The sequence below is a fragment of the Microcebus murinus genome, chromosome 25, assembly GCF_040939455.1.
Source record: "Microcebus murinus isolate Inina chromosome 25, M.murinus_Inina_mat1.0, whole genome shotgun sequence".
NCBI classification, from domain to species: Eukaryota; Metazoa; Chordata; class Mammalia; order Primates; family Cheirogaleidae; genus Microcebus; species Microcebus murinus.
In genome coordinates this window covers 19,148,307-19,162,867 of record NC_134128.1, presented here as the reverse complement: position 1 = coordinate 19,162,867, position 14,561 = coordinate 19,148,307, and the positions used below count along the sequence as shown (strand labels likewise).

General features: G+C 43.7%; 1 protein-coding gene across 16 annotated transcripts in view; it reads left to right on the top strand.

The window, feature by feature from the left end:
• The window catches only part of CELF2 (CUGBP Elav-like family member 2), a 724,899-nt gene extending 716,611 nt beyond the window's left edge, over positions 1-8,288 (top strand). For 13 of the 16 annotated variants that reach the window (XM_075997471.1, XM_012740321.3, XM_012740323.3 and 10 more), the window contains 2 exons: positions 667-810; positions 3,795-6,404. In XM_075997471.1, coding sequence (XP_075853586.1) covers positions 667-810; positions 3,795-3,922 — 272 coding nt within the window. In that variant the 3' untranslated portion in view covers positions 3,923-6,404. Of the gene's footprint in view, positions 1-666; positions 811-3,794; positions 6,405-7,329 lie in introns of those variants that run through there. The other 3 variants (XM_012740322.3, XM_012740324.3, XM_075997468.1) reach the window with 2 other exon arrangements.
• The last annotated feature ends 6,273 nt before the right edge of the window (positions 8,289-14,561 follow it).

Below are 14,561 nucleotides of genomic sequence, written 5' to 3'. Positions count from 1 at the left end.
CGCTGCGTCTCTGACTGGCTTCTCCACGCACTGCATTCACTTCCAGGCCTAGGGGGATGATGCCTGTCAACGCTGAGACTCAAGCTACTTCCTCCCTGCCTTGACTCACTGCCAGTCGTTTCTTCTAATGATGATTATTAGACTGTGTGTTAAGAGATTTGGCAGATCAAAACTGGCTGGATAACGAGGTAAATGATTGAGAAATCTGAGCAGCCTACTGCTGCATCCATTATTCCAAATGGCCACAATTGGTGAGAACGCACAGAATCCCCTCTTCTCCAAGAGCCAGCCTGTACATGAGAAAGTGGCCACTGAGGAAGACCCCATGCTTGGGTTCTCTGCCCTCATCCTGCCTACGCCTGCCACCTTTACCCCCAGGAAGAGGTGACTCAAATGTGTGCTAACACATAGTTGTACGCATGACCCACAGAAGACTGTCAGTGAGAAGGAAGCCATTGGCAGCCGGTATGTTTTTAGAAATCAAGAGAATCTGAAGGCTGAGTACTTCCTGAAAGGCATTCCAGCACCTGACATTCACCGTCCGTTCACTGTGTTTCTGTAAGAGGAAGCTGAATGTGCAGCCTACCTGTGACAGTACTCCTAGGCAGCAGCTTCGGGAACTTACACTCAAAGGATGTCTTACTCTGTTTTTTTTTCCCTCCTTAGGTCCAGAGGGGGCAAACCTCTTTATTTACCACCTTCCACAGGAGTTTGGAGACCAGGACATTCTGCAGATGTTCATGCCTTTTGGAAATGTTATCTCTGCTAAAGTCTTCATCGACAAACAGACCAATCTGAGCAAGTGCTTTGGTATGCAAAAGAAACCGTGCTGAGCTGAAGTACTGCCGTAGGTTCCCAAGTGAAGAGTCATGGAAGGGAAAATGGGAATGACAGATATTTTCAGGGTCAGGATAGGGCCTTCCCTGTCTGGGGGTGGTTTCTGCTTTTCTGGATGGACAGAAGCAGATTTGGGTAAAATAGCATAATCAAAAAAAGGGGAAGAGGCTCTATAAAAACAATCTGGGGCTCTATAAAAACAAACTAAATGTCCATGTATTAGCGAATGTTCTATGTTAAAGTGTCTCACAGCTAATAACCTGTCACTGCAGAGCAACAGCTCTTCCTCGGGCCCCATAGATGGAACCGGGAACTTTTCTCAGAGATACAGGCAGCAGCCTGGTTTAGGCTCTTCTGCTATAGAATGGCATTGCAGCCCCTTTGCCACTGAGCCGAGTTCCTCCCCTCCAGGTGTTACCTGCCTCCCACACTAGGGCTGTGGGTCACACACTGGATCAGAGGATTATTCAGCATCTTGACATAAACACATGCAGGCTGTTGCCAAATCGCAGCTCCACATACCTAGGGTGAGCAGTTGGTGTAGCTCACGGTCACATGGGACGCTGCATTCTCGTGGCATCTGAAGGCCAGAATTTGGGAGTGGGAGTTTGGCAGGGGCTGTGTGAATGGACAGAACACCAGGAAGCCCAGCTTTGCAGTGCACCAAGGGGCCGCGCCATCCTCCTTCCAGAAGTCCAGGCTCTCCCTCCTGTGGTGCTTTTTGCTCCCTGAGAGAGTAAGGAAAACTGGCTGCTGCCTTACACCAGGATAGCAGTCATTACATCTATTCCTCCTTTTATTTTTCAAATGCTTTTGGGCTCCCAAAGTAGTTGAGAGGCCAGGATGCTCAGTGCATACATAACTCGCTTGGCAAGCTCTGGGCCCAGTCTGAGTTAGAACATTGGCTGTAATCACTCTTGCAATTTGACAATTCAGGTTGGTAGTAGGTACTAACAGTAGCATAAAACAAAGCAGAATAGATGTGGGCTAGCAGAGACAGAATTATATGTTATAAAGAAAAATATCGAAGGTAGGTGGGTCTCAAAGTTACTATTTGGCTGACTGGTAACGGGTGTCAGTCCAAAGAGAATGTCTTGGCTTCTAAAACTCCATTATCATAGCGTCTTTGTAAATTCTGTGCTATCACCCACGAAGGTCTGAAGCCTCTGTTGTTAGGGGAATTAGCATGTCAACCATCTAAAGTCCCTGTTTTTCCCCTAGCGGAAAGGCTGTCAGCCTGAACCCATTACACGATTGCTGCTGCAGCGGTGACTCTACAAACCCCTTTGTGATGGTTCATGAGAGAGTGAAATGGAAATTAAATTGTTATATGTGACGTGGCCTGGGGGGGAGCATGAGCTTACCTTTGGGAGGCTTCCCTGCACCAGGTTTTAAGGCAGAGTTCCATATTTTTCACAGCTAAACAATGTTCTAGGCTTATTCTGAGATTGGAAAGGGATTGTGCTTCACGATTTGATGTGAGAAACCATTTGCTGCCTTGAAAAGAGATTAGCTCACAATAATGCACGCTATTAGTATCAGCAGACAATTATTTAGCATTAAGGACTGTTTTCAGTCTGTATTGAGAGCCGTAGCACCCCAGCTTTCTCGGTGAGCACGCCTAGGTTCTTGGGCCCGCGGTTTGCTGGCCAGGTTCGTTCTTTCTCACATCCTGGCCAGGTTTTGTTATCATCTCACCACTTCTGGAAAAAGACCCAGAAGAGAAGGAGAAAGTAAAGTCATAGCAAAAAATCTTGGATTCAACATCACATTTATTAGGAATTAGACTTGATAAAAATGTAAGCCACCATTTTGCAATGCAGCCTGCCCACTAAAAGCCCTGCCTCATGTCTGTTTTTATCAGGTGAGATGAGAACTCTGCTGAAAGTATATTTATGTCCTTTTCCTTGTCCTCTAGTTTGTAAAGGAATTTTCTCTTTACCTTTAAACTGTAACAGTAGATGGATGGAGATGCCTAGTATAGAACCTTCTGAACAGCTGCTGTTCAGAACTGGAAATTAACCGTGTGCGGTAGCTTCTCCCTGCAAGCGCACTGCTCCCCAGTGTTCATTACAGCTTTGTTTATACTCTGCTGCTGCCGCCTCAGCCCCACTGACAGAACCAATCGTATGATCTGGGTCTTTGCAGAGCATCATTAGTTCTTTTTCAAAAGCACATGCCCTCCCTACTATTTTGGCTGGTGGTGGTTGCTACTGAGAAAGAGACTGGGAATTCTCAGTTAAGCTCTGAGCTGTTTAGACTGTTTATTTCCCAAGGCTTTGGGAGATACAAGGTAGGAATTTCTTTTGTGTTACATTTACTGAAGCTTTGAAAGTGGACACTGAGAGAAAAAGAAAGGCCCAGCGTTTCCCTGGGCTCCCATCAGGAATAACTCCAAAGTGTTGAAAATCAGTATAGCTTATTTTAGAGTGAATCCAGTAGCTGACCCATCCTCTGGGCAAACAGGTGCGGGCACCACAGTGAGAGGGTCTTTGGCAGTGTCCACTGTCTTCCAGCCCCTCCCTGAAGGATCCTGCCCTAGAAGCCTCACCTGGCTGGGACACGGGAGCCTCCAGAGACCCTCGACCCACAAGTATTTATACCAGTTCTTGTATGAGTACCATTTACTTCTGTACCTGGGGTTTGTTCAGAAAGATGCTGAAGGACTTTAAACACAATTTGAATTTAGTCTGTCTACCGGTTTCAGACAAACACCCCAAGTTTGGGATGTCAGTGTTCTGGGTGGGTTTGCTCTGCCTGGCAGCAGATGACCTGGCCACCAGCTAACGCACTGCTGCTCCGTGGGCGTTTCCACCTGGTCTCCGGGACATGCCCCACCCACACCCAGTAGCACACGGAGGGTTGGCACTAGCTCCTGCAGTTCCCTTGAGCCCGGCCCCCTCTTCTGCTTCCTCTCCTGCCTGACTCCCTGCCCCCTTTCCCTTGGTGTCTTCCAGGTTTTGTTAGCTACGACAATCCAGTCTCTGCACAGGCTGCTATCCAGGCTATGAATGGCTTTCAGATCGGCATGAAACGCTTGAAGGTGCAGCTGAAGCGCTCCAAAAACGACAGCAAACCTTACTGATCCTAACCCTAGAGGCTCCCTGCTCTCATTTTAGCTTTCTTAGGGTAAGTCCCAAGAGCCAGCCTGTTCTCAGCAGGGGAGGCAGAGGAGGACCACATTGCCAACTTTTACCAAGAGAGACGGTTATTTTTACAATAAGGCCTCCATTTCCCCACCCATGCCCCCACCCAGTTTGCCATAATTACAACTTGGGCTACCTTGTTTCTATTGAGTAAATTCCTCCTCCAGTTGTGCCACTGTATTCTCCTTTGTTTTGCAATTTGAATCTCCTTTGACCTTTTTTTTTTTTAATTTTTTTTTTGTTTTCATTCTTGCTTTTTTAAAGAAAAATATACACACAAGTAAATGACATCTTGAGAATTTAAAAGGCAAACGAATGCTAATGTGCAATTCTAACTCTGAAACCACTGGTGCCCCGAGAGCACTGCCTGGAGAATTCGCCCCTCCTTGTCTGGCGCCCACCCCTCCGGAGGGCCCTGGCGCTTAGAGGTTACCGTGGGGCCTAGCACGAGGGAGAAGCCAGGAGAAGCACTTACTCAAAACAACACAAAACGTCTTTCCACTACATTGGTTTGTTTTAATGAGTAGGATTTGATTTTAGGGTTCAAAGAAACATGACATTTACTGGTCAGATTATTACACTGGTTGTCTATTTTGTTATTGTTTTATTTTAGTTTTTAGAAAGGATTAATGTAAAAAAAAGATTTAGAGATCTGTTTCTTAAAGCTACAGGGTTTAAAAATAAAATAAAAATGAGTGAAAATACTTGATGTTTCTTGAAAGATAAATTTAATAATAATAAATACATAAATAATACATAAATAAAAAAGAAAGCCACAGGCCTGTAAATTTTATTTGTAAAAAAAGCATTTCTATTTTTATACAAAATTTTTACTGCCTCAGAAATAATGGAAGTTATTTATTGCCTATTGTTAACTTATTGGGTACCTAAAGAGCAGTTCTCTGTCTAGCTAGAACCTTCTGAAGTAGTCTCTAGAGGAATTGTTCTAGGAATGGGCTTTTTTTCACCGTTGAACCCTAGACCTACAGTTCATGCTTATCCTCTTGTGTTTGTATCTGTCTAATTATTTTGTTTGTAACTTCCATTATCTAGTTTACAATTCAGCCGTCTGACTTTCCCCATATGTCACATTTGTTGAAACTGGACCCTCTCCCCTGTCCCTCACCCCAAAACACCCAGAATCCATCCCTTCTCTGTCTCTCCAGATGGATTCTCTTGGGGTTTCATTGTGCTGTGGATTAAGAGTGTAAGAAATGCAAATTATGTGAATGGCTCGTAGACTCCCCGATGACCTAAGATTTGCATTAGTTTTCTCCTGCACCCTTAAAAGTGATTTTGTTGCTGCTGCATAGATTCTGTGTAACTTTTTACTCTTCCTTGTTTTTTCCCTAGACATCTTCATGCCCGTTAGTTCATCGTTTGCCTAGCATGTCCCTGTGGCGTCTCAAAAAAAAGTTTCATCGTCCCGTCATTGTTTCTGATGTCTTTCTGACCTCACATCATATTTGGTTCTCCTACTGACTTTTGATCTAGTTTGACCTTTGAAATTTGCATGTGACCTCATCTAGCTATGAATTCTGGGAAGTCAATGTGAAAAACATTGCTGCATTCATGCAAGACTGAAATTTATTATTAGACAAATTAATTATAGAAAAAACAACCTGTGGCAAAAATGTTTCTTTCTTATTTTTTTTTCTTTTCATAAAACAGACTTGAAAGTATTATACAGGGATTGGCATTCTTCCCGGTCACTGGTAACAATAGCAATATGTGTCCAGGGACACAGAATGTTGGTTTCTAACAGACTACTTCCAAAAACAGTTTGAGAAAAAAACTGTCTGATTTTAAGTCTCTAGAGGTCTGTAATAGTTTTTACATTTTTCAGGCAGTGTAAAGTTTTTTGATAAGGCCATTTTAGGTGGCTCACTTTCTCATTAAGATATATATATAGAACCACTTTTTGTAGATTAGTATAAGAAAAATATTTACCCTGTTTTGGGGCAAATGCTACCTATTTGTGTCACCTTTTGCTGAACTGACTCACAGTTAGACAATCCATGGTTTAATGCACATGAAATTACCTATATTTTATACTGTTTCAATGTACAGGAGAAAGGTTACTGTAAACTGTGTTATGTTGGTGCTTCTGTGAATTAAGTTGTGGTTTCATCATGAGTCTTATGGTCTTAATGTTCTTTGTTGATAAGACAAGTTTAGAATTGGTTTACTTAAAACAAAAAAGAATTTCAAAAAAAAGTTGTTTGCTTAAAAAAAATTTCATGTGAGGGGGAAAAAAAAACCTATTCCAGAATAAGTTTTGTGTTGGCTTGTGAAGCATTGATGTCATTTTTTTTTTTATTGTGGACTATTTAGATGTGTTTGTGTTCAGCAAAATGTGATCTGTTTTTTTTTCTTTTAAAGAAAAAAAGTGAAAATATATAGTGCCAAATTCCAAAGGTACTTCCTTCCTAGAGCTTCAGTGTGTTTCTTGTGAGAAGTAATTTGATAACATGGGTATTTTATTATGTGTTTTGTATAAAGCCCTAATATTTAAAAAAAACAAAAACAAAAAAAGGTTACAAAGTTTGTTAACTTGCTATCCTGTGGTCTTGTTGCCTGGAATTGTTATTGTTTGTTACTTCTCTATGATGTTTTTTGTAAGACATTGTATAAGTGCCCACGTCTCACTTTTCTAACCACTGCACACCCATGCTGTGAAGGCAGCCTCACCATGTACTCTCTTCATAATCTATGGAAACCTCTAAGGTGAGAAAGTTTTGAACTTTTAACCCTTTCTACCCAGAGCTATCTGGAATGTTAACTTTTTATACTGTCATAATTTGAGTTTGCTTTAGGGTCTTCCTAATTTGGATTTCTCCCCACCCCAATATCGTCTCAGTTTTGTTTCTACTGCTACGAAAAAACTGCACAAGGCACAAAGATAAATACTTTTCTCCTATACCTTTGATTATTTCTGATCTTTTTTTTTAAAGAATTCCTAATGTGCTACTGGCATTTCTTTATAGTGTTAACAAACAACTGTTTAAGAGGAAAAAGGAGGTAGGTTCAGCACCTCAGTAATCCTTAAAAATTCTGTATGCTTTTGAGATCAGGTTCAGTGGTATGTTCTTTTTCATACACCTTGCAGTGAAATGACTGTGCTGGGATAGTCTTGTGAGGGGTTTTGCTTTTGTTTCTCGCAGATACCTCTGAGTGAGCGAGGTATCTGGAGTTAGAAGCCCGCAGTCCTTATTTTTCTAAGTAAAGGGGACTGATCATGGAGTCAAGCTCAGTTCTTTATCCCCGTTATTGACCAAATACCTAGCACCAGTTCCTGCTGCCACTTTTTAAAGTGCCATATAACTCTTTTGCTTTCTGTGAATAGGTACCTTGCTGTCTTGACAAATCCTAATGTCATGCCTACAGCCTTCCCGAAAGCATGCCCTGGAAGCTTCTTGGTTTCACCTCCCCTTCCCCACTCACCACCTGGTTTTTGATCTCCTGCGGATGTGATAGCCCTGGGATGGAAAGGACTAGCCTCTACTGATGCAAAAAACAAAAAAACAAGTTTCCTTCTTATAGCACATGCACTTAAAATGACCTGATTTGTATTATCCTCACACGTGTTTACTACTGCTGGGGCCTTCCTTCATCCTTTGAGGGCTATTTTGTACTTCCTGCAGCAATCCACTTAACAGAAGTTATAACACACAAGTTAACTCTCAATATAGTACACGGTGGTGTGTGGCTACAGACATCGAAACACAAGTGAACACCATCTGAGGTTCTTAGTTTCATTCAGAATCTATTTATCAATTACCTAAATCACAAACACACTTCTGATTTCTTCACTGATGCACACTGCCCTTCTCCTGCCTCTCCCCCAAGGAGAAAACAGTGCAGCTGGCAGGAGCTCAGGACCGGCACTTGTTAAGGGACTCTTATTTGCAAGCAGCCAAGACGGTACATTTGGGGGAAGTCATTTTTGGGGGGTTTTTTTTGCATTTTTCATTGCTAAAAAGATAACCCTTCTCAGAGACAAACTGTCCTTTTATCCACTTTAAGATCAAAAGGAAAAAGCTGCAAGGATGCAAAGGGCCTGTGCCAGGAGGGAAAACACACAGGGAAACTGCTTTTTAAAAAATCAAGTGTAGAGAATAGTCATTTTTAAACTAAATCAGAGAATTGTGATAAAATGGCAGTCCTCAAAGGCGTAACAAGTTCATCTTTCTTTCACCATAGGGGTTACAGTTCTTTGGCTTGTGCTACTCTGGAATCATTTTACTGTTTGTTTTTATTATTATCTTAAGTGCTAATTAAAAAGAAATAAAATTTTAAAAAAACCTGTAGTTTCATTACCTTTTTGAATAATGTCATACAAAAAATGTATTTGTGTTTCTTTGTGCTGTGAGAATTGTTGTTTGTAGATTAATAATATCATTTTGTTTAGAATTGCAAAATAGTTTTTAAATACTGTCTGAGAAAAGCCAAAGTTAATGCAACCTAGTGGAAACTGTAAGACCATTTGAGTATTGTTTGTTTTATTGATAACATTTGGATTTTGTTGTCTGATGGAATTTGAGCCAAAAACAAAAAAAATACGCAGGCTTTCCTATTTCTACAACTGATTGTACTTATGCATTTTGTACCAGTGAAACTTTTTATACTGGAGATTAAAAAATGGAAATTTTTGTGGCTTACTCTAGTGGGCCCCCTGACTGATTTCAAGTTTGCTTTCTGGTTGGTAGAAAGAAAGTTGCTTTTCTTTTGAGAATTAAAAACTTTGGCTTGATTTCTTTTTTCCCTTTGCTTATATCTAGCATTAGAATTTTGTCTTAAAATACAGCGGTAAGTTTCACTTTTTATTCTGTATTGTGCAGTTACACAATAAGGTAATTAGATTTAGAAGTACTCAGTCACTTTAAGTGGATAAATGTATTAGTTAAAACTTTAGGGGTTTGCTTTTTTGCTGTTTAGATCAAAAAGTTTTTTCTGATTCTTCTGTCCTCATTGTGAACATAACCGTGTAGTTGAAACAGTCAAACTTATTTTTGTAATGTATGTTACTGTGTGATGCGGTTTTTTGCTTCTGTCTCCAATATTAAACCATTTTCCTAATACTTGTTTCTCTCTCTGCGTGTTGTATTGTTGGTAGTCATTATATGTTGGTGACACATCTACACACCTCACTGTTTCACGTATCTGTTTTTTTCTATATGTTGTGTACAAAGATACAGTCGATTCCACTTAAGTGAATATCTGATTTGGGAAAGGGGAAATTGCACACCAGCCACCTTTGATTTACGTACAACAGCCCACTTTAGCCGCTGCTTCCACGATTACGGTTCACCAAAATAACTGCCTACCGAGCTGGATTTGCCAAGACATTTATGGTCTTCTGACCGCACAGGTTACTTTCACCTTCTCTTCTGACCTCTCTCCCGCTCCTGTGTGTGTGTGTATATATATGCACACACACAGTGCTTAACAGTCATTAAAAACTGCTGCTGGGGTTTCTTCTATCTCCCCACAAGTCCAGAGGCCTATCATTACAGTCAGACTCTTCCTAGAAACTAGCCACCTTTTTAAAAGAGGTGAGTTCTCAAGGGAAGAATACACCTAAGTCTATGTATTGCCATCCATCAAAAGACGTACAGAAAAGCCATTTAAATTATTTCTACGCATTCATTGAATCCCGGAGCAGCTTTAATTATTACCACTAACAGCAGAGGAAAAAGAAATTTCCAAGTGCTCAAATGGAAGCTGAACCCAGCCCGGGGTGGGGGAGGCACAGTTCACAGTATAGTGTGCATGGCCACACACTCCCTCCTGGAAGAACACGCAGTTAAGAATAAGCCTTGTCCACACTATGGCCCCAAGCCCAGTTATTGCAAAGATAAACACCCTTTTCCACCCATCTCCTATGCTCAGGAATCTGATTGCTCTTAAAGTGCTCTTAAAAGATTCCATTGATGTCTGCTCCCCACGTCTTATCTCTCCTTCCAATTTTTCAGACACGCGAGCTGTCTGACTCAGGCTATCCAGCACCAGGCAGCCTTCCTCTGGGTGCCAGTGAGACTCCTCCTGTAGGTGCTCAGGCTCTTCGCCCTCCCGTTCAGCAGCCCCTCTGGCCCGAGATTGTATTTCTAGCCGGCTCAACAATAGAGGGGCCTGGTGAGGGGAGGAAAGGAGGCTCTCCCCTAGGCTGGACACCTCAGTGATAGTGACTCCACCAGCTCCAACCTGCCCGGATGGGAGCTGACTTCCTGCCGATACTTCTGCTTTCAACCTCCTCATAGCCTTCACCAGTGAGCCTCTGAAACCCCACTGCTTAACATGAGTGGGGAAAGACGGCTAAGGGTGTGATTTCTTTTATTCTTTTCTTTTTTTTGGGGGGGGGGGTTGGGATGTATGAGGGAGGGGAGGGGGGGAAAGGGTGATTAAATTATTTCCGAGGTGCAAGTGTTTACTTTTTAAATATATAAGTACATATAGCCACCGTCTGGCACAAGGCAAAATACTCATGCTAAGGAAGGGAAAGACAAAGCCAGTTTTTGTTGCTTTGGAAAAGCAACAAGAATAATAATTCTCCAAAGAAGGGGACGACAATGCTAGTTCCTTTAAGCACTTACGACTGTAAAGTTAGTCCATGCTTAAATTCATACTTATGATTTTCATTTTGTACACCACCATTGCAGTGTGAGCAAGGTGTACGTGTTTGCCATGCATGGACCACCTTGAGAAATTAAAGAATCGTCAACACTCCTTGCTGATGGAAGCCACAGGTCTGCCCAGCCCACAGCAGCTGCGTGCAGTCTATGGGCTGGGACTCTTAGCTGGCAGGCTAGGAAACACAGTGAACGTCAGTGTACTGTGAATCGTTCCTGATAAGTGAATAAAACATTGTGACCAAACAATCAGCTTATTCACTTATCAGGAATCGACTGTTCTGCTAATTCGCTGTTTTTGTTTTTCATCTCTGTTGTAGTTCACTATTTTTGCTGTGTTCTGTTTTCTCCTCTCATGCTTGGGCAAAATCACTGGAAATATTATCTTCATGTGACCATGAAACGTTTATATTGAGTGAAAATGATATCTTAACAAAATCTATGCACTTGCTATCAGGAACACAATACTGGATGTGTCTTATATATTGAATTCTATATAGTACTCGATTTCTTAAATAAAGCTTAAGAAAGGACTGTTGTGTGTAAAGTTAATGTGATTATTTTTCAAAGCAGTGTTTCTAAGTCTTGAGTGATACAGGATGTTTTTCATTACAATTATATCACTGGCTTTATGACTTAATATTCAATAAACTAACTTTGGAAACAAAATGGAGTGGGGGGCAGTTCTTCAGAGTATATCTCAGCAAGAGCTATCTGGACACCCATCTCCTTCCTGGTGACAGTGGCAAGTCTCTACCCAGGCACTGTGGGTGGCAGAACAGCAATCCCTTTGTGGCCAAAATCCCACTAGGAAGCACCCTGCCCACCCTAACCTAGAAAACCCACTGGCCTTTCTGAATATCACGTGATCTCTTTAGGTTCAGAAGAAAGGGGACGAAAGAGAAAGGCAGATCCAAGATGGTTTGTGTCAATACTCTGCCAGAATAATGTGACACTAAAACTATACCCTGCTGGAGAACAATAGCCCTTCTGTTCAGGACCGCAAAATGCGAGTCAGCCAGAGAAGGTATTTGATCACTCAGGATGAGAAGGGTAACATTTCAAAGCGATGTGTGAGAGACATCCTATAACAGTCGCAAAGCTTAAATGGGAGGCCTGCTGCTTGGCCCTTTGAAGGAATATTTTTGAAATTTTTCCTACAGGCCATAAGTTTGAAGAGAATAGCATTTTCTGTTGGATTTCTTTGCTTTGGGGCTTTATGTCGGATTTGTTTTTCTTAATGTTTGATTCTAAGAAAAACTCCTAAACTTGTGCAATGGCACAGCCATCTTATTAACCCTTTATAAAGCAAATCTCGCTCATCCCCGGTAATGAGACAGAAAGAACATAGTTAATGGAAGTCTACAGATTATCCAAAATTATTCCATTCTCTGCCTCCTCCTATCCCAAAGCTCCTACTCATAACTTTGTCACAAAAAAGAAACTAAAGTTTCCAGTGAAAGTAAGGGAACAGAGAAATAACCAACGGACAGGAAAAAAGTAGCCAAATCAGAGGGCGTGGCTAGAGTGCACCCCCACGCAGCCCAGCTGGGGAGAGGGGAGTGGTTCACACCAGGTAGGACCCGGGTCTGCATGACCTGGGCATTGAAGAGCTGGCTGCAGGTGGCAGCGCCCAGGGAACCCTCACTGCACAGTCTTCCTTACCAATTAGACGACACACAGCTAAAAGCAGCCCCTTTTGTAAAGAGCGCAGGGCCAAAGCCATAATGGGGAGGCGGCTCTGAGCCTCCGTCGAGAAAGGAAGAATAAAAAACAACATATTCCCCTCCCAGTCTGCAGCCCTGATTCCACAGTCCCCCAGCCTCCCAAGCCAGGGAGCTGCCTGCTGGGACAGCAGCTCAGAGAGACGGAGAGAGTTGGTCTGGAGCAGAAGCCTGGCCGGGAAGCTGCTTTGTGGAGAATGCTCCATGTCTTTGACCCTCCCTCTCTCTACTGGGTAGCAAAGCAGCCTGGCACCTTCTACCTGCCTGCTGCACTAGGATGTTTTCAGAAAGAAAAAATACGTACACAATATATAAACACACGTATATACCGTGTTCTGCCACTCGAGCTGCCCATAAGAATCCCCAGTTTTGAGTCACTGGATGGGGAGAAGCTGGTGTGAAAGGTAGAGAGGCGAGTGCTGGGGAACATGCCCCGCAGAGCCGGACCGCCTCGGTCTGAGTGCTAGCGCCACCACTCACAACTCGTGTCGCGTCCCCGCCTTAATTTCCTCATTAGCAAAATGAGAGTAAATATAATATCTAGTGTGTGCGGTTGATATGAGGATTAACTAAGGCACTACATTAAAAAAATGATTCCATCAGAGTCTATCACGTTGTAGCCACTCCACAGGGCAGCAGCAGTCGGGAGACCTGCTGACATGGTCAGCTAGACCTTCCTCTGCTGGCCTGGCCAGGTGCCCTCCCGCCCCTCAGGGAGCCCCACAGCTCTCCTGGGGGTCCCTGGAGAACTGCAGATAAAGCCCGACCAGAAAGCACAGCTCTTGCAGCAGACAGCTCTGCACTAGCAAGTCCCAGAACAGGCTTCCCCCTCGGGAGACACTGTCCCCGGGAGGTACCTCCACCTTACAGATTAGCACATCAGGCAGTGCCACCCCAAACCAGGATGAAAACCCATTCCATTCTCAGAGAAGGAAACTACTTCCTCACTCTAATCCACCCCCTCCTACCTGTAAGTATTATATTTAGGGATCTCTTCCCCCAACCTAGCTGTCCAGTTTGGGCCCGAGGCAGGAATGACAATACCGCCCATAGATTTGACCATTAACAAGCCTACAGGTTCCATGACCTTCAGCTACGTCCTATGCAGCAATCCAAATGGGCACATCTTTGACCACCTTGAGAAGGAGAGACGCCAGGGCTCAGAAGTGCACATACAGCCAGGCAGAGCTCTCTAGACCCCCAGCCCCAGTATGATCAAAAGCACTCTGCTTTTGCTGGTTTTCTTTATTGATGACCCATGCAGAATTTAATTTAGAAAAACTATTTTGCCAATAAAAGCACAAAGATGACAAGCCAGTGCTTTAGCAGAGGGTAACTGAGAGCAGCTCCCATTACCTAAGCCTCGTGGCAAACATTTGGGGTCTCTGGAGTCACTCCCCTTCCCTTTTCTTCCCTGTCTCCCTACCTTCTATCTTCCCATAGTTCTTGTCAGTGATGCAACGTGGCACTCGCTATTTACTGTGTTCTCTCTCCATGTCGTGTGTCTGTCTCCCCAGCTAGACTGTGCGCTTGCTGAGGGCAGTGACTGTCTCATTCGTCACTGGATCCCCAGGGCCCGGCACAGCCAGGGGCTGCGCAGACTGCTGCACGTGGCAGGCGATCTCTCTGGGGCTGGAGAAAGTGGCCCTTATTCAGTGGACACTAACTCAGGAAATACAGTGGGGAGAGGTCTGGCTGTGGATGGGCTCAGAATGGTGGAAACCAGAGGCCTCCTGGCAAAGGTCAGCAGCCCCGCAGGGACGCCTGCTGTGCGCTCCCTGCGCAGCGGGTGCCGGCTGCCGCAGAGCGCCTCAGCAGCTGGGTCCTGAATGGAGGACATGCCTGCAATGAGGTCGAGCCACCTAGGGAGTACTGTCATCTCTTTTAAGCTATATTTTGCACCCTCTCAAGAATATTTTATATCTAGGGACTGCCCTTTGACAGAATTTAAACATCTAAGAGAACAGAAGAGCCACAGCACTGAATACAGATGAACAGAAACTATGAACACAGGAGCCTGATTCTAAGGCATTCCTGAGAAGCAGGTCAACTCCTCTCCCCCGTTTCCAGCTGCAGCCACTGCTGGGCCGGGCCAGTTAGTCCTGGAGCAGAATGGGGCCCAGGCCAGCCCAGAGCACGCAGCGTGACTGAGCCGCTGGAACGGCCTCGGAAATGCACGAGGCCCATTATGCCAGGATGCCACTGAGCTCCAGGCATCCAGGACT